The 23,086-nt window shown below is 44.0% G+C and overlaps 1 protein-coding gene across 1 annotated transcript; it reads right to left on the bottom strand.

The window, feature by feature from the left end:
* Positions 1-3,959: 3,959 nt before the first annotated feature.
* Positions 3,960-22,936, bottom strand: RCN2 (reticulocalbin 2). Its single transcript, XM_027840515.1, has 7 exons — positions 22,763-22,936; positions 20,695-20,800; positions 18,491-18,687; positions 9,639-9,752; positions 6,607-6,703; positions 5,280-5,422; positions 3,960-4,829 (listed from the first exon to the last, which is right to left on the bottom strand). Exons 1-7 carry the CDS (start codon positions 22,919-22,921, stop codon positions 4,677-4,679), a joined length of 969 nt encoding a protein of 322 aa, XP_027696316.1. The 5' UTR covers positions 22,922-22,936; the 3' UTR covers positions 3,960-4,676.
* Positions 22,937-23,086: the final 150 nt, after the last annotated feature.

Below are 23,086 nucleotides of genomic sequence, written 5' to 3'. Positions count from 1 at the left end.
CCGTCCCTTGAGCTATATAAAAGGAAATGTGGCATCTTGGCATCCAAACAGAATTTCCTTGCTTCTGGAAGGCTTAATCACAAACCAAACAGTCATTTTCTGGCCTAGGTCCTGGTCTCATTAGAGCCATGTATGACCTGGTTTGTGCAAATTCACTCAATTTTCCATCTGAAGCAGGACCTGAGGTCACACAGCCTCAGAGGCTGGACTCCTTTTGCCAAAGTCAGCCTTGCAGCCAGCACGCCAGTGGATAGAGAACTGAAGGTGAAGAGGGAAGACCTGGGTTTGAATCCTACTCTTAAAATCTGGGTGAAAGGCTGATGTGGCTTACAAGATTAAAAGGAGTAAATAATAATAGCTACCATTCATGTAGCAAAGCTCTTTAGATACCATTATCTGTTATCTCATTTAATCCTCAGAACATCCCTGGGGGAAGGGTGCTACTATTATGCCCATTTTACAGATGAATCTGAGATTATAATAATCATTACAACTGGGCACTGAAGTCAACTCAAGAAAGAATGTATCACGGGGGTCCTTGCAATAAGGAAAAGAGTGGATAAAATCATCAGGTATGATTTCGAAAAGAAGACACAAATGCTTTTCAGATAGACACTGCTTATTCTAACACTTAAAAAAGACTTAAATGGGATTCAGTAAAAACTTAGAAAGCAGAGATAACACAACCTGAGTACTGGCCATCTGATGGGTCTAACTTAAATTGCAAAGTTGACAAAGGAATAGCTAACACTTCCGCTATGTGTCTACTGTCCAATATCAGGGGTCATGAGGAAGCCTTTGGCAGCATCTGAATCACATTTAATTCATGATTTAGTTCTCTCTGCCATTAGCTAGAGGGGCAAAGTAATTATTCTGTTGGGAAAGAAGACATGCTCCTCTTCTCTCCCATATTGACCCGAGGGAGGGGAGCAGGGGCCCCTTAAGGTTGAATCAATCTTGTGAGAAAATCCAGAACACTTTTTTTAAGGATAAGTAATGGGGGCAGCTAGGTGGTGAAGTGGTTAGAGCTCTGGCCTTGGAGTCAGGAGGACCTGAGTTCAAATCCAGCCTCAGACACTTGAGACTTACTACCTTTGTGACCCTGGGCAAGTCACTTTACCCTGATTGCCTCACCAAAAAGTAAAAAATTCAAAAAAAAAAAGAGGCAAGTAAAAAGCTCTGTCTCAACACAGAAAAGTTGATTTTAGTATGAGAAACTTCTAGGCTGGGACCTGTTCACTGCTTAGTCTTTTAAATCAAGGACTCTTCAGGGATGTATCCAGGGCTCTACCCTCCTCTTCTCCACCCTCTTCCTTGGACACCTCTTAAAGTATCATCTATATACAATACAGATGACTCCTCAAACTCTACATCCAGCCCTCTGCAAATCTCCTTCCTGACTTTGTCACAGGTAGGTAAGTTCTCAAGGCATCTTGACTACAACATGCCCCAAACAGAGGTCTTTTACCTTTCACCCTACAAATTTATCCCCCTCCACCAGATGTGGAAAGACGGGCACTGGAACACACTAATGTGAAACGATCCAACCACTCTGGAAAGCAAATTTAGCTTATGCTAAGTCATTGAAACGTCCATATCTTTTGACTAAGGGATCTCGCTGCTAGGCGCACACTCTAAGAAAGTCAGTGACTGACAAAAGGAAAGACCCCAAATGCACCAACACATCATAGCAGCAGATTCTGTAGTAGCAAAGATCTAGATACAAAGAAGATCCTCACTGGGGATAGTTTTTGAGAAATGGCCCAACAAGTTGAGGCTATGAATATAATGGAAGCTTTACTGCACTATAAGAAACAATGCAGATCACGAATGTAGAGAAACATCTGAAGATTTGAATGAATGGATTTAGAGGAAAGGAGGCAGAATCAGAAAACAACACACACTATGACAATGTTAATGAAAAGGACAGCAAAACAGACTGAAATTTTAATGATCAAGGGAGGCAGTGTGGTACTGCAGAGAGAGCACTGGCTTTTGCATTAGAGGTCCTGGGTTCAAATCCCACCTTTAACGCTTTTGTGGTCCTGGGCATGGTATTTAACTTCCCTGGAGCTGTTTTCTCCTTTATAAAATGAAAGCCTTGAACCAGACGGCCTGAGGTCCATTTCAGCACTATGTCTACACCGACCCAAGTTTAGTTTCAAAGGAGCTATGAGAGGATACCCCACACACACACTTTGCAGAGGGGAGAGACTATGGTATATGATGTCAGACTTTTCCAATGTGTTAGTTTTGCTGAACTTTTTTCTTTCATTCTTTGTTGTAACACAGGGAAGGAAGGGAAAACTGTATTAGGAAATAGCGGTATAAAAGCAAGAGATTATATCAGTATGCATATTCTTAAAACACCAAATGCCTGGGTGGAAAATCCACCCCTCCAAACTTGTTGGAGGCTGCCATCTTCTCAATCCCATGGGGTCACCACTCAGAATCACCCTTGCCTCCTCTCTCTGCCCCAGGTTCTGAGCTTTGTTGATTCCACTTGCCCAACACTTCCCATTTGATCCCTCCTGTCCCATCACAGAACCGCCACCTTCAATCAGATTTCCATCATCTCTCATCAAGGCTGCTACAAAAGTCTCGTGACTGGCCTCCCTGCTTCCAGCTTCTCCCCTCTCCAATTCCTCCTCTAAACAGCTGCCAAAATGATCTTCCTAAGGCACAGTTCTGCCTTTGACCCCGGTCTAAATGCCCTCAGCAGCTCCATACTAGCCACAGATAAAATACAAACTCCTTGGCCCAGCGGCTTCCAACATGCTTAACAGCCTTACTTTAGACTGATCTCCCTTACAAACTGTCGTCCCTAAAAGCCACAGACCACCTCCCACCCCATTCATTCATACAAACTACTCCTACAATCTGAAAAAAATCCTCCCTCCTTCCCTGTACCCGAGTTCCACCTGAGCCCTTCGGGGCCTGCTTCTTTATTCCAGGTTCTCAGTGCTCTCTCCCTCAATTTTCTCTGAACTGTTTTCACAGCTGTTATATTCCCTTCCCCAGTAACATCTTTGCTCCCTGAGCAGGCACTATTGTGTGCCCCTAGCACAGGCTCTTCTATGCGTTTGGTATGTATAGCATGAACACAGCATGTGGCTGTTGGATTGAATTGGGATTTCCTGCACCACCAACGGTGGCTACTCCTGGCAGCAGCTAGCTACCAAGCCCAGAGACCCTATAAGTAGCTTGGAGGAGAGGGCTTGTTTATTCATTTGTGTGCAAGGTCATGGGGCTTACAGAAGAGTAGATCCGAAGAACGCACCAAAAGTAAAAGCAAAGTCTGGCACAGAGCACTTAAAAGCTATCAGCAGCACGACTAGTAACAGCTTCTTAGTTTAGCTTTCCATGGGCCCATTTTCACTCTCAATGGGGATGGATGCTTAGGTAACATATGATGCTGTCTTCTCCCTTGAAGGATAAGATCTGTGATCTTTTTCCCTGGCGTGAACACCTCCTCCCTCTACTGACACAGAGTTCAACCCCTCAATGCCCTAGTAGACAGCCTTGCCAATTGCTATGGTGAAAATAAAAGAGTGATCTGGTGAGTGACCTTTGGATGGTGACCGTCTGTGGAAGAAGTAGGTAGGCTGGCCAGCTGAGAGCCATGCAGCCTGCTGTGATGTGGGTTTCCTGCACCACCGACAAGGTCTCTGAAAGCTTCGTCCACTCCAGGCCCCCACGAAGTGAAACAGGCCTAAGTGTCTCATTTTTAAGGTTTTCAGGGGTGGGGAGCCTGCGGCCTGGAGGCCACATGTGGCCTTCTAGGTCCTTGGGTGCAGCTTTTTGACTGAGTCCAAGTTTTACAGAACAAATCCTTTTATTAAGGGGATTAAAGGGCCGCACTTGAGGACCTAGAGGGCCACGTGTGACCTTGAAGCCACAGGTTCCCCACCCCTGGTTTAGGTGGAAGATCTACCAAATAAATAAACAGAACAAAGATATAGAAAGATGAGGCATTTCCTTTTTAATCAGTCAAAAATGCAAAAGGTTCTGGACAATGTTAAATTCCACACACCATAATGCTAAAGAGTTGTACATTAAATATAATTACTATCTATACATATGCAAAAATATAAAGTTCTATTTCATACAATAAACCCTCTATAGAAACCAGTTTAAAAATTAAGCAGAACCTCTCCACATTAATATGTGAGGCGTAAGTCTTTTAGGAAGTTCCTTTGAAGGTTTTAACACAAACACTAAACCTAAACATTGTCCATTTTCTTTCCATTTCAAAATTATTAAAATCTACGTAAAACTAAACAAAAAATACTGGTACCTCAGTCACTTATTACTTACATAATAACGTTCAGGCATCGTTTAAATCCTCCATTTTATTCAAGTATGGTAATGTAACTCAAATGCTCCATCTACTTAAGTACTATGTTAGGGAATATTTAGAGACAGTTCAACTTTTTCATTTGGCAAAACGTTAATTTTTTATTTCTTAAATTACATTTTAAAAACTCACGTCTGGTTGCTTTCACTTTGTTTTTCTGCTAAAAGGCCAAGATCATAATCTATAGTGTTTGAGTGTAGCAAAACTTAGAACAGAAATCGTAAGATCCACATCACATCCCCCAAGTCAAGCTGCTAACAGATGACAAAGCTGTCAGTACTGCAGACAGAGCCAGAGGCAGAGCAAAGCCGACGAGCCCCTACAGCTCATCGTGGTAGAAATGTTCATCATGGAGCTGCCGGCCATAGTCAGTGGCTTCGCTAGTAAGAAACAAGTCCTGATTTTCAATGATTTCTGCTTCGGAAAGCTTCGAGTCACTATTCAAATCCATTTCTTCAATCAGATGAAGAGCCTTTAAAGCAAAAGATTTTAAGCTTAAAAACGAGTAGTTTAAGTTAAATGATTCGACTTTCATGTAGTTTTTTGTGTCTCCATTTGTCAAAGCCACCGTGCTCAACTGCCAATTGCTGAGGTCTCGAATCTAAAGGGTGACCCAGTGGACGGGAGCTGCCTGCTCTTTTCTTCCTTCACATGCCCTCCTCCAGCAAATCCCCCTCCCCAATCCAGGATAGCCCAAAAGCAAACCCTGAAAGGGACAATAAATGAAAGTTTAACATTATTCATCCCGTATCATCAAGTAAAATAACGTTAAATGATAGGGATTCGACCTCAACACTCTGATTTTCTCAGCTAGGTAGGGAGTCCTATCATATTGGAGCATTAAGGCTAAATAAACTTGTTCACTAACAGCTACACTAAGACTTATTTGCTGTACCAAAATGAAGACGGGCTAATCACTTACCTCTTCTTGTGCAATCCCCTGGTTATTGGGCACTACCCAAGATAAAAGTTCTTGAGGATCAAGCCTCCCATCCCCATCTTTGTCATAATCATTCACAAATCTGTCTTTCTCAACAAGTATCCATTCCGGATCTTCATTTGCAGCTTAATAGGAAAGATAAACAAAAGCAGTTAAAAGCAAAAAACCTATAGGAATCCAACAATAAGGCAGGCATACTTCTGGGATAAAAGAAAGAAACAAAAGTCATAGCAAAAATTAAACCTATGAAAGATGGATGGTTACAAATGAAAAATAAACACATAAAATGTCCACTCAGCAATTTAAAAACTAGCCCGCTTTTACACCTTGCTGCAGAGAGAAGGTCAAATAAAATCATGACAACTGTGGTCTACATGGCTGCCCTGCTGCCCTGAGAGCTTTCTTCTATGGTGGGTTATTACAAAGTCACACCACACATACATTTATGGTGACTTCCACAACTGTCCAATTGAACAGCCCTCCTGGTGGTCTTTTTCATTCAGTAATCAGCGAAAGCAGGAAATGGTGGCTGGTTTTAAACTCATCTGATACCTAAACAAAGTAGCAGTGGCTACTCTCTAAGCAAAGCTAAGGGGAGGAGGTAGTCACTAAAAAAATTCTAACCCCCAATATTATGAAAAGTCCTTTTCTACATTAATTCTACTTTTATAATATCTTATAGGTCTTTTCCCTCTTTTAGGAAGGTCTACTTGCGTCAATATTGGATTTTATTTACATAATATCAATTCTTATTTACTCTTCCATTTGTATTAAAAATAAATTTATTAATCTAACAGTTTAAACAAGTGAAAGATATTTTGACTGCAGATAACAAACTAGAACAAAAGATAGAATTCTGACACTAACTATACACCCCTTTTTCTTATTTGTACTATAATTTAGTGGGATTTATTACCAAAAACTTATTTTTAGGTGGCATGGGCAGCCAGGTAGTGCAGTAAAGTGCCAGGCCCAGAGTCAGGAAGACCCGAGTTCAAATCAAGCTGTGTGACTCTGGGCAAGTCACTTAACCCTGTTTGCCTCTTCCTCATCTGTAGAATGAACTAGAGAAGAAAATGGCAAACCACTCTAGTATCTTTGCCAAGAAAACTCCAAGTGGGGTCGTGAAGAGTTGGACACAACTAAAAACAACTGCACAGGGAAAATTACTAAAAAGAAGTTAGTCATAGTTCTTATGGGCCCATTTTTATCTACTTTTAAATGGCTCTAAAAAGAAATCTTCCTTTCCACTGGTTCTTTCCTCAAGCCCATGCCCCCCAAATCCCCCAGATTCTTTTGGGTTACTTACTTGGATCTCGTCTGTAGTCACCAAGGAATTCTTCCAAACTCACAAACCCATCACCATTTTTGTCATGTTCTTCTAAAGCCTCTTGAATGACAAATTCCTATTGTACAGTCAATAAGAAAAGACAAGTCACTGGGATTTAGTATCATACATATTTCTAACCTGAGACGATTAAGATCCTTGGCTTCTGAACTGGTTATACAATAAGATTATAAAAACTGGGGGCAGCTAGGTGGCGCAGTGAATAAAGCTCTGGCCCTGAAGTCAGGAGAACCTGAGTTCAAATCCAGTCTCAGACAGTTGACACTTACTGGCTGCATGACCCTAGGCAAGTCACTTAACCCCATTGCCTCACCAAAAAGCAAAAAAAAATACTCTTTGGGAATACTCATGCTGTCCAGGCATACAAGAACGCATCAGTAATCTCTGTTACCAGACAGGCTGAGGTCAGTGAGTCTAAGCTCAAGAGTTCTAAGCTCATGTGCTAACCCTGTCGAAAGTCTGAACTAAGTTTGCCAATACTATGAGAAGCCCCCATGAACAGGGGGTCCCCAGGCTGCCTAAGGAGTTTCCAGGTCAAAAACAGAGCATTGGCTCCTGTGCCAATCAGAGCCAAGAACAGGTCCAGGAGAAGCCCTCGCATTTCCAGCCTGAGCGAGATAAGGAGATAAGCTTTAATTAAAAAAAGGGGGGAGAGTAAGGATTCTGGCATCTTCAGTGCTATAGCAAGTCTATTAAGAAATAAAGAAACAAGTACAATAAAACCTTAACTAAGCAGCACCCACAATAATGTGGAACCACAGAAAACCCCTTTCACTTTCCTAAATGATTTCAGCAGAACTTGGCTGTTCCTTCTACACTCTCCCCTCTCTCCAGGCTGACATCACACAGGACCCCGAGCTTTCACCATGCCCTCCTCCGTTACGTTAACTTTCCTCATTGCCAGGCCACATCATCAACTACCGGTCCTGTTTTACCTTAAGCCTGGAAAATCTTGGGCTTGGTGCTGCCACTAATGATTTCTCCATCCTTCAGGTCCTCTTTCTCACTCCATCACATCCATAAACCTGCATTAGGGCCTCCCAATACTACCGGCCCCTCCTATTTCAACCCTGAGGTCCCTTCTCCAAGGCTACAGACCATGCAATGCTCGGTGCACACTCAATGTCATTTGAACTGAACCTCATAGTGGGTAAAATGGAAGAGCGCACCCACAGATTACAAGAACACTTCTCCTTCCCTTCTCCAGGCATTTCCAGCACGAGGACTTAACTTCTAAAATGCATTTAAGGACCAACTTGCATCACTTGGCATGCCTTGTCCTCCGAGTGCCAGCAGAAAGAGACTGAAGACAGAGCGGTCAGCAGGAAGCTGCAGAATGATGGCCGCAGGCTCCTAAGGTCACGACCATGACTGGCCTCTCTATGAATCCCTAGCGCTTAGCCTGACGGAGTCTGATGGGGCCCGAGATCAGAACACCTGAGGTGTAATGGTACTGTAGGGATGAAACAAAGTGCCATCTAAGAAAGGGCAAACTGAAAGACTGGATAGAATGGATAATGGAACCAAGGAGAATGGTGTTAACATGAATAGTCAGGGAAAAAGTGAGATGAAGAGCTGGTTTACCAAAAAAAAAAAAAAAAAAAAAGAAAAAAGTAGTCAAAGAATTGAATAAGATATATTTTACCTATTAAATTTCCAATACCCATATGGAAGCAAATAACAGAGCTGTAGATGGAAGCCTGGAGTGCAGGTAACTATGGCAGTGTCAGGGATAAGAACGAGGGAATTGGTGGTAGAGAAATGACCATCCTCATGTTTGTTTCATATATGCCCACCCTTTACACAGTCTTCCCCAAGACAGAATGAAGGCTGTGTGTCTGGCTTCAAATCCCTGCATTGACTAAGGCAAACCAAGCAACAGGGAGATGCACGTATCAGTGTGAGACAGAGACGACGCCAAGTGGACCACCCCCCAGCCAGGGCAGAGCAAGGCAGTGGTGCCCGTCATCAGGTGACATCAACGGCCTCCAACAACACAGGTGTCGTGTCCAGGTGTGTTAAACCAACAGCGGAGGAAGCAACAATGATAGGTTCTATCTGTCTGAGACCCTGGACAGCTGATTCGCCCCAGAGGTCATAGTTTGAAGCCTTCTATGAGCTTGATCACTGGTGAGCTCAGCTGTCAGAGACAAATTAGAATTTTCCTCTTAGCACTTTAATTTCTTTGTCTTTTTGGGAGACTGCACTGGACTGTTTTCCTGTATGCTTTCCAGACCAGCAGATCTGTGACCAACTAGTTAGCTCAAGTAATTAGAGCCGTGTTAATGGGGCCAAAGACCATCAAAAATGCACCTGATTCCATCCCTTATACCAACCAGTGACTTTCCCCAAAGCTCGGTACATCACAAGCACGAAGTGATCAACAATCCACAAGTGCCCTACCCGGGGGGCTGAGCAGCAGCATCTTCTTGTATAAAGGATGAAATCACCACCAGATGTCAGTAGGACACAAGTGAGCTATAGAAACATACTGTGATAGAAAGGGAAAGGGTTCCTCCAAGGACTAGGGGATGCTAAAATTTCCCAAAGTTTTGGGGGAGAAAATATTTTCTTTGTTTTTCATGCAATGGAACAAAAATTTAAATTTTTGAAAGAATTTAAAAACAAATTATTTTTTAAATTCTTCTACAAACCTAGTAATTACTTTTTGATTCGAAACACAAACATACATCAAGTTTATCATTTATAAAATGACGTTTGATATACAAAGAAATGTGAAGGCTCTAGGCAACGAAAAACAGGGAAAATGGGAAATCCGAGTATACTTTGGGCAGGGTGGAGGAAGGGAGAGAAGCCTAGGGGGGGAAAATTTTTCTGGGCCTTCAAATTCTCTAAATAGATCTATTCACTCCCCAAATGGCTTCTACATTTAAAAGCTAAAAGCCAAGCAGTTACAGAATTTATGTAGCTTTGTCTGATACAGGTTATAAGAGCTATCACTAAATAATAGTACGAAAACGTTTCTTCCTTACCGTCATGTAATCAACCTCTTCAGGATGCTCAAAAACAATAAATTCGACAAGGCTCAGACCAGGAACTTCATCCTGATTCGCTTTTTCAAACCGTTTCTTGTCCTTTAAATGAAGCTTCAAAAATAAAGGAAAAATTTCCAAAGGCCTGGTTAGATACTTCAGAGTTCATGTATGTCTTTTTCTTATTAAGACTCAAATACTACTTAGAAAGTAGTCCTAATATCACCATGAAAATATCTTAAGTTCGTACAAGCATGTCAGAGTCTCAAAACATGTTCCTACACACTGTACCGTTTACTACCTCATGGATAAAGGCTAAGACAGAACCAATGCTATTCATTTGCCAAATGTTTGCAAGAGTAACAAAGAGATAAATGCCCTGTCCCTGGTCAGAGAGTGAGCCGTGCTTCTTGGTTCATCTGGGATCGTTACCCATAGCAACAGTGTTAGAAGGGTAAGGTTCCAGATCATTTTTTCCCTTTTCTTGTTCATTCTAGGCTATTAGCACAAATGTCTAAGATCAGTAAGCCTGCCTTCCGAGGCAGTCCGTTAGAGGTGGCGGGGGTAGTGGTTGTGTCCAACTCTTCATGACCCCATTGGGGGTTTTCTTGGCAAAGACACTGAAGTGGTTTGCCATTTCCTTCTCCAGCTCATTTTACAGGTGAGGAAACTGAGGCAAACAGGGTTTGACCTCCTCACAGCTAGTAGGGGTCTGAGGCTAGATTTGAACTCAGCTTCCTGACCCCAGGCCTGGTGCTCTATCCATGGCGCCACCCAGATGCCCTGGCTTTGTAGGTTTAACTGGATAATATCCTAGTGATCATCCATCGTAATGGTGGGTTTAAACCCCAAGTTCTCTGTTGCCTTCATCTCTTTCTCCAAATATAATGAAGTCTTGCTGTAATATCACCATCGGGCCCCATGCTACATCATGAGTGGAGCACCTGTGAATGAGGTCCTTTTGGTACTTCAGTAATTATTAAGACCTCCCCCCTCCACCACACCAGGAGTTTAAACCCCAGCTTCCTAAATGTTGATCTAAAGCAAGTGTATCCTGGTAGGCAAAACTCTTACTACCAAAGGTCCTTACTTTTTTTTTAAAGAATGTTTTTATTTTTTTCTTATTTACATGTAAAAACAATTTTTGACATTCCTTTTTTATAATTTTTGAGCTCCAAATTTCCCCACACTTGGGAAGGGAAGCAGTTTGATATAGATTATACGTGGGCAGTCATGCAAAACATATTTCCATATTAGTCATGTCACAAAAGAGAACACAGACCAAAAAAAGAAAGAAAAAAAACAAGAAAAATAAAGAAAGTTTAAAAAATATGCTTTATTCTGCATTCTGACTCCATGAGTTCTCTCCCTGGAGGTGGACAGCATTTTTCCCAAGTCCTTAGAATTGTCTTTTATCGCTGCATTGATGAGAATAGCTAAATCATTCACAGTTGATTATCATATAATACTGACGTTGCTGTGTACAATATTCTGGTTCTGCTCACTTCACTTTGCATCAGTTCAGATTAGTCTTTCTCGGATTTCCTGAAGGCATCCTGCTCATCATGTCTTACAGCACATAGTATTCTATCACAATCATATGGCAACTTGTTAAGTCATTCCCCAGTTGATGAGTATCCCGACAATTTCCAATTCTTTGCCACCACAGAAGAGCTGCTACAAATACTTTTGTAGATCTAAGTCCTCTTCTTTTTTCTTTGATCTCTCTGGGGTTGCCTTGCTGGGTCAAAGGGTATGCACAGTTTTACAGCCCTCTGGGCACAGTTCCAGATTCTTCTCCAGAATGGCTGCTCCTCACTTCTTCATCCCTAACAAAAAGTGACTCTTCTGCATCACTGCGTGTCCTACTCTTCATTCCCACTGCTCAGACCCCCAATATCCACAGTTCTGAGGCTACAAGTGCAGAGAGCTTAGAGGTCATCTAAGTTCACAACAGATTACATATTAGAAAGCAAAGCTACAATAAAGGGTCAACTAAAGCTTCCGTGTAGTTCTAACAGGATCCCAGATCCTGGGTTTAGAGCAGTCATCTGTACCAGATTATTTCAGGTCTCATTTAACAGATGAGGCAACTGAGGCTCAGGGATTAGTGATGTGTCCAAGTAGCTTCCGCCATCATTTGAACCCAGGTCCTTGGACTCCAGTCAGGGGGCTCTTTCTACTACATCACTGCTTCTCTCTTAACCTCTTGAAAGGTGGCATGTTCCTAACCTATACATTAAATGTTAGCAAAAATGCCTTGGCCAAGCATTCCAGGCACTGTTACAGTGCGGTGTGACGAATACCCTTCATGCCTTCTCTCATCATTCCTCCTATCTGTCACCTGGGTTTTCCCACCTCCATGCCTTTGCCTGGATCACCCCCTGTTACTGTAATGTCCTCCCTCCTGATTCACCAACTGAATTATTACATCATTACTCATGCCACTTTGCCCTACCCCCCCATCTCCTTCATTTAGCTCTTTGTTTTACAAGTCTAACTTGATTACGTTAACTTTATTTATTACTTATTACTGTTACCTGTGTTGTGGTACAATAGAAATAATAACAATAATGGTTACCATTTATATAGCATTTTAAGGTTTTCAAAGAACTTTACAAATATTACCACATTCAATCCTCACAACAACCCTGAAAGTAAAGTGCTACTGTGCTGCACTCCCATTTTACAGATAAGGAAACAGGCAGGCAGAGGTTAAGTGACTTCCCCAAGGACACACAGCTAGTGAGTGTCTGAGCCAGAATTTGAACTCAGGCCTTCCTGACTCCGGGAACAGCAGTCTGCAGCACCCCCTAGTACCAACGAGACTCTTATCAGCTTCAATCAGCATAGGGCTTTGCCTATGATAGATGCTGAATGTTTGTTGAATAATGGCATAAACTACTCTAATTAGCCGTCCATCGTAAAGTGTCCCTCTGAACCCTTCCTCGGGAGCTGCTAACATGTTTGCCTGATGAAGGGAACTGGCCCCTTCCAATTTCCCCTGCCTCGGTGCCCTCTGGGCAGTCCTTCACCCAAGCTCTCGTGTTCCACAGGGTCATTACTTTTCTCACAAGAAATATTCCTTTCAAACACTCTCTCTCTCTCTCTCTCACACACACATACCCCAGTGGACCAATCATCCATCCAAACTGAAGAGGGAGAAGTTTGTTGTCCACTGGTTGTTTTAAATGGACAGTTCTTGACTTCAATCTTTATTCCTGAAGACACCTGTCAGTCTTGTGCATCTACTTGTTCAAACTGAACCTTGTGCATTTCACATTGAGCACAAACATGGAAAAATGCTGACAAGCAAGAATTCCGGGGGCTCTGCTAAGCCAGACAAGTTCAAAAAGAACAAGCCACCATTGAAAAGTCCGAGTGCCTGGGCTTCCTTATGAAAGGACCCTTCCATTCCCAAGCAAAAGGCCCGCGTTTCAGCTAAGGGCATTACTTGGCAAGCTTTATCTATCAAAGAAAGGATCTTTCTCCACAAGCTGAAGTTGCAGGAAAATAAAGTTTTCTGGTTCACATTTGTCAGTTACTGTCAGGCTTTTTAAAAAAGAAACTAAACTTGGAACATTTTTCCCAAAGCATTCAAAACTGCACTAGAGAGGAAAACTGGCTTGTGAGATACAGAAACCTATGCTAGGGAAGGACTTTTTGGGGACCACCTTGGAAATAGAAAACGTCTCTTAGAAAGAAATGTTAAGTATTACAATCTTAAAGCCTTTGTTCCTTCTATGTGTTTGAGAAGTTGTGGGGGGCGCAAGGTAGAACAGCAAAAAAAATAGGACAAGAAAAACGATGCTCTGAAAGTTCATTTCAATACCAATATGCACAAAACAATTAAAGCTGGCAATACTATTTTTACATTATGATGGGAGCCTACAAAGAACAAAGCTGCCACCTTTTGGCAGACAGAATATTTTACATGAAGAAAAAGAAATAATCTTTCGTACTCCAACAGTCATGTTCCAGTACTAGTACCAGAACAAGTCGCCGCTCCTCAAACGTGGAGGAGGCCGAGGCAAAGTTGTGCCTCAAACAGGTCATGAAGCTGGGACCCGGGCGCTTTCACCAGAAGAGCCCCCAAACTTTACCTCCCCTCCTGAGAAATGCTGTGCAGGGTACTTCTTCACACAATAAACCAAGAAATGCTATTCCAGGCATTTCACACGACCTCATAATAAAAGGTCAGTACTCTTACATTTGTCAACAATTCCCTTCTACCTAGCAACCTTTTAAAAAGCAAAAATCAATGAATGAGATATCTGAATTTTACCCAGGCATTCAATCATCCTTGATGATCAATACTGTTTTATTTGGAGTTATGAAACTTCTCAAGTCTGCAACTTTTAACTTTCCTTGAACAACTGGTTTTTTTCAAGATGCTTTATAAAAAGCAAAGCACACACCGCTTTTGGTGTAATGTTTGCATCACTCATTTGCAGATGATTTTTGCATTTGATTTTAATTTAGGATTAAAAGTCCTGGCAGAAGGGAACAAAAATCCTGTCTTACCAGATCGGGGAGGGTCCAGGCAACTCTAAGGTTTTGGGGAACTGAGATGCACAAAGTACAGGAAAGAAATATTCTTAAGAGGAGATCTCAAGAGGTCCAGGGGTTCTGAGATCATACCAAACGATGATCAATTAAAGAATCTGGGGTGTGTGGAACCTGGAAAAGAGAAGACTTAAGGGAGACGTGACAGCAGACTCCCCCTATCTGAAGGAACATTCTATGGAAGCATCAGATCGTTCTGCTCAGGCCCAGCAGATTTCAGATCAACGCATGGGAATGTGTCCTAACCTAATGATCAGGGCTTTCCCAAAGCAGAAAGAGCCACCTCAGGAGGCAGTGGGTCTCTAGAGATCGACAAGCAAACCCTGATAGGGTGCAACAGAGGCAGCAGGCTCTGGTTCACGGGCAGATTGGACTAGATATTCTGAGGGCAACCAGTCAATCAACAAGTAGGTGGCACAGGGGACAAATGATGGGCGTGGAGTCAGGAAGACCCAAATTTAAATTCAGCCTCAAACGTGACTAGCTGTGTGACCCTGGACAAGTCATTTAACCCTGTTTGCCTCAGTTTCCTTATCTGTACAACGGGGACAATAACAGCACCTACCTCCCAGAATTGTTGAGAGGCTGAAATGAGATATTTATAAAGTACTGAGCACAGAGCCTGGCACACAGTAAGTGCAACATAAATGTCAGTGATTACTTGTGGCTTCCTAGCCAAGAAGCACTTGCCACGTGCCCTGTGCCAGGCAGTGTACCCTGACAGACAGCGGAGGGGATAAGTGAGCAGTGGAGACAGTCCCTGCCCCCCAGAAGCTGCTGGCCTGACTTAGGTCACAGAGGAACCGATCAGAGAACAATGACGCGTTAGACTGCAGGAGGGCGGAGAGGCAGCAGAGGGTTACGGGAAGGCCACGAGATGGAAGGAATGACTGCTCTGTGTTCCTCTAAGCTGGAGCTTCCTCATCTGTACGGTTTGGGGCTGGACTGGCTCTAATGGCCCCTCCCGGGGCTCCCACCGAAATGAAGCTTGTGTAGAAACCCCTCTACCTCTGTCGGGCCCTCACTATCCATCTTCTGTACTTCTCAACAGGGAGAGTCATTACACAATGAGAACATCCAAAGAAATAAGGCCTCAAATGAAGACCATCATTCTAAGGATGGTCAAGAGACAAACACCAACCCCTTTTTATGAATACACAGACCTCACCAGCAGGTATAAACGCACCTCACAGCACGGGGGCAGTAAGTGGTTAGAGCACAGGAAGACCCCAGCAAGTCCTGCCTCAAAAACAGACAAGGTGCATGACCCTGGGCAGGTCACTCAGCAGAGGCTAAGTCTGCCTCAGTCTCCTCAACTTGAAAATGAGGATAATAAAAGCACCTGCCTCACAAGGTGGTTGTTACAAGGATCAAATGAGAAAACATGTAAAGTGCTCTCCATAAAATGCTATTTTTTTTTCAGAATCAAGAGGACGTTTCTCAAGTGTTCTATGACCTCTTCATGCAGTTATTTTTCCTAAGATTCCTAATACTAAAATTCCAAAATGCTCTATGTACTTAATAAACCTGTCACTTTGAAATGATATTGGTTCTGGATTTTTATCTGACCTTCCTGCCCCAGAGATCCTGTCCTGTAAACCATCACAGCAGCACAGAATGTCAGAACAGAGAGGGTCAGACTAGATATAAAGGTGAAAATTTTCTGACTAATAAAAAGAGCCCTCACAGGTCTGGGGAACCCATTAGGACAGAAATGACTAAAGATGCACTATTTTTGGAAAAGGCTGGAGTTCTACTGATGACAATGCTTTATTCATAAGGGGGGAGATGGCAGGCACTAGACAGAAAAACTCAAATGATCCTAAGTCTCATGAACACAATCAGTTTCAGCTTCTCTCCCCATTTGCCCTTGGCAAAAATCTCCTAGTGATTAAAAAAGAGTGAGCTGCATTTACCATTTTAATCAGAACCCATAGCCGGCCCCTGAGATGAACATGCCTGACAGGAGAGGAAGGCCTGACCCGAGAGCCAGACAGTCCACTCCTAGTAGAGAGAAATCTTTTTACAAAGGAGAGTCACCTCCAGCTTGTGAAAACATGAATTTTCAAGTTAAGCTATCTAGTTCAGAATTAAGAGTTGTTAACTTAAAAGTATATGGGTCACGTAATTTTAAATACAGTCTCTCCTGGAAGTGCTGGGCTTCATTTCTACTCCTGCCCTCGGGTCAGCTGCATTAACACTTTTCCAGTGGCCTCAACAGGCAGAAGTCGGACCAAGCATCAAGAATCACAACCAGGGCTCTCTGAAAATGGGGTGCGCTGCCTTGACCTCACCCTCCCCAAGGCATTCAGGGAGATGCTGAATGACTTCTAGAGAATGCCGTGGCTCAAGCGCAGGATGGAACAGAGACCCTCCACATCCTTTCCACCCCTGAGAACTGGCCAGTGTTAGAACCCTAGAACCCTCTGGAAAAGTCACTTCATCAAGATCAGCTTCAATTTCCTCATTTGCAAAATGAAGACAATACTTCCACTACTTACATCACAAAGGACAGCCATCGGCAAAGTTAAAAATGCTGTAGAAATGTGAGAGCTTGCTACAGCAGATTACTGTGACGGCAGACAAATGGCCAATTTTTGTAATAATCAAATGCGTTTTTAACCTACATTAAGCAAAATAGCTAATAAAACTAAATTTTATCTTACGAACCGAATAACACATGCAATAACATTACTCTAAATCTGATGTGCCTCTCTACTTTGTCAAAAAACACATTGTTTTTAATTAAAATGAAATTACTCACAAAGCTAGCTACTGAATATGTACTACTGACCAATGTCTCTTCACTGAGGAAAAAGTGATTACCACAGAAACTCCACAAAAAAAGAGTACTACTGTGTGATGTATCAGGAGGCAAGCAGTGTGATAGAACGCAGACAGAAAAGTGGGCTTGCATTAGCTCTGAAGGGCAAGGCCTCTGCTTCCTCAGAAAGGATTTCTAACTCGCCTGGCCACTCTGAGGCTCTGCTCAGCTCTGTACCTGAGGGAGGAGGTCCAAACAACAAAGTCCAGACTTCAGTGACGACGAAGGTGACCTGCAGGTGATACAGCTCCCTGGAAGCCATAGGGTGAGGAGAGCTGTGAGTAAACTGCAGAGCACCAGAGAAAGGAGCACCGCCAGGCTTTCCTGGCTGGTCTGGAGGGGCATTCTGACCGCCAAACCACAGAACAGGACTCTCAGCCCTCTTTTTTCTCTTCTGACCAGCTCTGTCCATCTAGTGCACCTAGAGAGGGAAGAGGCTGTGATCTCCGGGGGGCCTGAGCAGGGGACGGAAGAAGGGAAAGAGAGGGAACAGATACATTCAACGTATGGCCACCCAACTGAGCCCCCTCCCTCACCGTTAGCCAGCACATGGAGCCCCTAAAGAGCATCAAGCTGGTCACAATGGTTTGATATCCTAATAGAACTAAAATAAACCCTTTAAAAATATCATTTTATGCATTTAAATACATATTATAAAAAAGCCTGTCACAAAAGCTGACTAATTTGCAGAATAAAAATATAGGAAAAAGGCCTCCCTTTTTCAGGAAAGTCTTCTACATGACTAATACTCTTAAAATATACTGTACTGTGAATACAGTAGTGGGCTTCATTTTTTTCATTTTAAAATGTCATCTTAAAAAAAGAACTGTGAAAAGTGATCTTTGTAACCACAGTGGCTTCTGAACCCTGCCATGTCAAAACACACGCAGTATTTTTAAATTACTGAGTCCTAAGTAAAGCCCTTTCCCTGAATTTCCCAGGACTACCCGGTTAAAAAGTATGAATTTTTGTAAATTGTGCCTGGAGGTGGGGGTGTGTAGAGTCTTAAAGGGACAACAAAAACTACATTAAGTGCAGATAAAGTAACTGCTTTAAATAATGAGAAGGAAGCAGCATAATGAATTTAGAAAACAAGTCAAAGTCCCTTTTTTGGGGATTTAATGTATCTTCGAAATAGTAGTTGGTCATCACGGCCTCTTCAGTAACTATCCTCATCTGATGTTCCATGAAGGCTAACAAAAACAGTACTCCTTTATAAAAACAATAAAAATAAAAAGAAGAGCTTGGGATACAGGAGGCCAGCGTCAGCCAACTGGGCAATAACTACAAGGAATCCTGAAGTCTGACTAGAGAAAAGAGAAGCTTTCAAAGAGGTCAGTGAGGCGCGACAAAGCACAGCCTGGAGAACACGGCCATGCAGGAAATGACCTAAGTCTGCCAGCCGGGGCCTGCAGGCACGATGGGAAAGCGGCCGGACAGGACCAGAGCACTCAGCACTCACCTGCCTAAATGACTCCTCCTCCGCATCGTCCAGCACGGTGTTCTCGTCAAAGTCGATCACGCGGTCATACATCTGAATGTTGTACTCGCCCCACGTCACCACGCCGTCGCTGTTCTTGTCATATTCGACAAACTGCTGCTTCGCCTCCTGCATGGCATAGTGCTTAAAGGACATCTGGATCCACGTACTGAGTTCATCTGGGGGGTTCACAGAGAAAAGGTGTCGTTTTAATTCTGAATGTTCAAAGGACCTTTGTAGATTAAAAAAAAATGGCCAACTACAGTACCCCAGCCCCACATTCCTGTCAGGAAACAGAAACAAATCCAAACAGCTCCTGAAAAAAATAAATTTGAAAGACTTTTCAATTTCAGTTCAAGAAAAAAGTTGTGATACAATAATTACTTCATTCAACTGGAAGTTCAGAGAATTTGTATTTTCACAAGTGTTAAGTTGCATCTAAATTATTTCCTTAAAACAATGACAGAAAATTAATCTTTGGTTAACAGATGAATTGGTTTTTTTCTAAACAGACAAAAGCATTAAAAAAAGAACAGGAGATTAAAATGGAGCCGTTCGTGTATGTGGTAGAGGGTGAAAGGGGAGGGTGGTGAGACAGTTTGGGATGAAGTTGATTAAGTATGATTCCCAAACATTGTCCAAAAAGCCAAATGCAGTCAACAATTTCTGCGCAGCCAAAAGAACAAAAAGACCTGCACTCTCCCCAAATGCTGCTGCAATGACTCTGAAGGGCGCGCTAGCTGAGGACAAAGGGAATGCTGTGAGGAGGGAGCATATCCAATTAGAGCTGACTCTGCTCTTTACTCCAGGGAAGGTGGTCAAAGTTTACTGAAGGGAAAACGGGGAAGGGAAGGTCAGGGCTGATCCTGACATCCTAAAGTCTGAGGGACAACGTTAACAGAATCAATGAAATCCAATCTATGACAGTTACAATGACACGTGAAGACCCAGAGGAAAAATACTTTCACTTCCTAGTCGTGCCATTACTTTCAGACCATCTTTGAAGACTGGTCATTGTGGGAAAGGCTGACTGAACCAGGGGCTCTCCAAAATGAGGGGCAAACACAAGAGGGATGGGCAAAACCCCTGGCACCCCCAAGGACATGGGGAGATCCTGGGCACAAAGCCACAATGGCCAATCGCATCCAGGACTTCTATGATGAACACTGGGTGGAATAGGCATCCTCAAGGGAAAGAGAGGGAACAGATACATTCAACGTATGACCACCCAACTGAGCCCCCTCCTCACCGCTAGCCAGCACATGGAGCCCCTAAAGGGCATCAAGCTGGTCACAATGGTTTGATATCCTAATAGAACTAAAATAAACCTTTAAAAATATCATTTTATGCATCCTCAAGCTCTTAATGCAGAGAAGTCCCCATTCAAGCCCTTCTCTAGGGGTAGTAGCTTATTACATCAGAAAAAAACAATGGACTAGGAAGGGATGAGGAGATCCGAGCTGCTCCCAGACTGACGGACTGACAGCTCCGCCACTAACCAGCTGCACCACACATGTCCTCACACCGGCTGGGACTCCATCTCTTCGTCTGTGAAATGAGGGTAAAAGCTAGCTCATCTCTCTAAGGTCACTGGTTGCAAAAATATATTTGGATATATACAAAAAGAGTTTATAGGAGAGGACCAGACCTACAGCTCTGATCAATTTGTGCATCTGATTTTAATGAAAACACCTACAACAATGCCTAGGATTCCATGAGCATTCAAATGGTACTATATGAAACAAATAACAAATAACACAATTCGACCACAATTCCAAATGAAATTAGTCTTCTTTCCTCTCTAGTACATTTACAGTGAAATGAACTGAATCACTTTTCACATAAAGTGCATTTCTCTGACAATGCAAAGTGATATTATTAGCATTTTTAAAGAGTCCAATGAGGAATAAGGTTTTAAGTTTTAAAGTACACTTTCATTCTACATTACAACTAAAAGCACGTGACTGGCATACATACATACATAAGTGAGTCACTGGACAAAGCATTTACTCCAATTTGTTAGCCTATGCCCCATTTTTCAGTCATAAGACATATTCCCCTATCTTCCTCTCTCACAATACTCTAAATCTTGGGGAAAGCTAACAGACATCCACTCTGAAAATTTTGGTAACATTTCTCACAGGGACTGATTTCTTCAGTAAGTGAGAGGGGAAAAGATTCCTTACTTTCAGTAAGGAAACCATCAGAGTCCACATCAATTTTCTTAATGATTGCCTTCAGTCTTTTCTGCTGCTCTTCTGGACTGAGTTTTTCATATTCATCTGCTTCTGCCTTTGGGAAGAAAGACACAAAAGAATGAATGAAACAGGTCAGGGATGGGTCCCATCATTTTGGTGGGACCAAAATTTGGACATGAACTTACAAAGTACCATGTGTGGGTCTCAGAAGTAGCCTGCCACTGCCTGCTGGTTTCACCAGCCAAGGCAAGGAACAAGTTTGATGAGCTTAAGAGAAGGGTCACACTCATGATCAGCATGACATGATGGTAAGAGCATCGATCTTAAGTGTCCTCTTCACAGAAGACAGAGATTTGATGCCTGGCCCTGAAACTTAACATCCCCACAGGCAAGTTCGCGTCTCCAAATCATGTTCCTAAGCTTAAAAATGGAGATCATAATAATCCTTGTACTTTACCCCCACTCCACAAAGTTTTTGAGGGAAGCCCTTATCATAAGATCATAGGGTTTAGAGCTGTGACGAACCTTAAGAGGCCATTTGGCCCAACTTTTCATTCTACTACTGAGTAAACTGAGGTCTTGAGAGGTTTAAGTGCTATACCTAAGGTTACACATAGCATGGTTAGGACTTACCCCAGGTGCTCTGACTACAAACCCCCAAGAGGGAAACAAAATGCAAAGCAGTGTGAAGATATGTCAGGAGGATACAAGTGCTATGAGGCTTCAGAAGGACAGTAACCTCTGGCCTGGAATCCAGGACAAAAACCACAGAAAACTCAGAGGTAGTGCCTGGAGAGCAGGTCCTCAGGAGTCAGCCACTCCTTGTGCTCAGGGCCTGTGTCCCCCCACTCCAACCCTCATGTCTGCAGAGACCACCTTGCTGCAGCCTGGACCAGTGAAAGGAAGCCAGGACTGAAAGCACAAGGCCTGAATTCAATTCCCAGCAATATCAAAGGCTTGCCTGGATCTTAGGCACCTGCTCTCTCCTCTCTGGGCTTCAGTGGGTCCCCATTCTTCATCCACAGAACTAGCCTCAGGATTACAGCAGAGGTGTCAAATCTATGAATCCCAGCACCCTCACCAAACCACATTAAACTGTAATTAGGAAATGTTTAACAAAGTAAGTAAAAATACAAGGTGGATAATGTTAATTGGTGGTTTTGTAAGTCAATATGTAACAGTGGATTGGAGGATGCCTAGAGAGGTACTGGTGAAATGAAAAGAACACTAGGTTTAGGGTCAAGAGATCACCTATGGATCCTCAGCCCACATTTCCTCTAAGTAAACCTGGCCAAGGTGGGACTTTACCAAAGGGCCAGTGGCTTCATCTGAGGCAGAGAGAGGTGGAGAAAGCTTGGAGATGCTGATTTTGCAGGGGAGGAGACTGATGGAAATGAAGGTGGTCTCCAAGGCCCTTCCTGACCCTGGCATCCCTCTAGGTCTCAGTATCCCCGTGTGCAGAAGGGCATCCACCCTACCATCATCCTGACACTGCCTACTCATGCAGCAGCATGGACTCTGGGTTGGGGGTCGGTTCCGCCACTCACTCACTCACTCACTCACTCCCACTGACCTCCTCAACCCTAAAGCAGAGGGGAGGGACCCCTCTACCTCCCCCCAAGGTGCTCGTCATCGTTAGAAGGGGAGCTCACTGCCGGGAGAGCTTTCCTTTCTTCTGCTGCTAGGTGTGCAGGGGAAGAGAGGCTCGAGTTCAAATCCAGCCTCGGACCATCGCTAGCTGGGTGACCCTGGGTCCGCCTCAGTTTCCCCCTGTGTAAAATGAGGATGATACCAGCCCCGCCTCCCCGGGCTGCTGTGGGTGTCCGAAGAAGTCACAGAGACTAAGGCCAGGTGCTGCCGCCTCCCACCCCGACATCCCCCCGCACGTGGCACCAGCGCCGCGGGGGGCTGCCGGAGCAACCAGGAGGAGCGTGGACGCAGCTCGGAGGGAGGGACGCGCTCGGGTGGACCCCCCCGGGGGGGGCGCTCCGTGGGGAGTCCTCGGTGGAGGGGCGCGGCACCCCCTCCCCACCCCCGCCCGTCCCGGCCCTCTCACCTGGCCGCCCAGCAGCGCCTCGCGGTCGTAGTCGGCGCGGTGCTCGCCTTGCGGGTAGTGAGGGTCGTCGGGCTCCCCCGCTCCCCGCGCCGCCGCCGCACCCGCCCCCAGCAGCAGCAGCAGCAGCAGCTGCCGCCCCGGGCCCGGCCTCCGCTGCATCGCAACCGCCGCCCGCGCACACGGAACCTTCTCGGGAGACGCCAGGCCTCGAGGCCCAGGAAGAAGCCCCGCCGGGCCCGCGCCTTCTCCCCCCTCTGCCGCCTTCTCCGCCCCTCCTTCGCTCGGCTTCGGCTCGAACCGCCGCTGCCTCCAAGGTTCCAAGGC

This window comes from Vombatus ursinus, unplaced genomic scaffold (genome assembly GCF_900497805.2).
Source record: "Vombatus ursinus unplaced genomic scaffold, bare-nosed wombat genome assembly UNPS02014847.1, whole genome shotgun sequence".
In the NCBI taxonomy this organism is placed as follows: Eukaryota; Metazoa; Chordata; class Mammalia; order Diprotodontia; family Vombatidae; genus Vombatus; species Vombatus ursinus.
The sequence above is the reverse complement of the archived record's forward strand: the minus strand, read 5'-3'. Positions and strand labels throughout refer to the sequence as shown.

Excerpts from the sequence above, each read along its gene's own strand:
- RCN2 (XM_027840515.1), bottom strand. The coding sequence starts at position 22,921 with ATGCAGCGGAGGCCGGGCCCGGGGCGGCAGCTGCTGCTGCTGCTGCTG. Across the intron at positions 6,704-9,638 it reads AAGAGGTTGATTACATGACG|GAATTTGTCATTCAAGAGGC; the intron begins GTAAGGAAGAAA and ends ACTGTACAATAG. Across the intron at positions 5,423-6,606 it reads TGACTACAGACGAGATCCAA|CTGCAAATGAAGATCCGGAA; the intron begins GTAAGTAACCCA and ends TTTCCTATTAAG.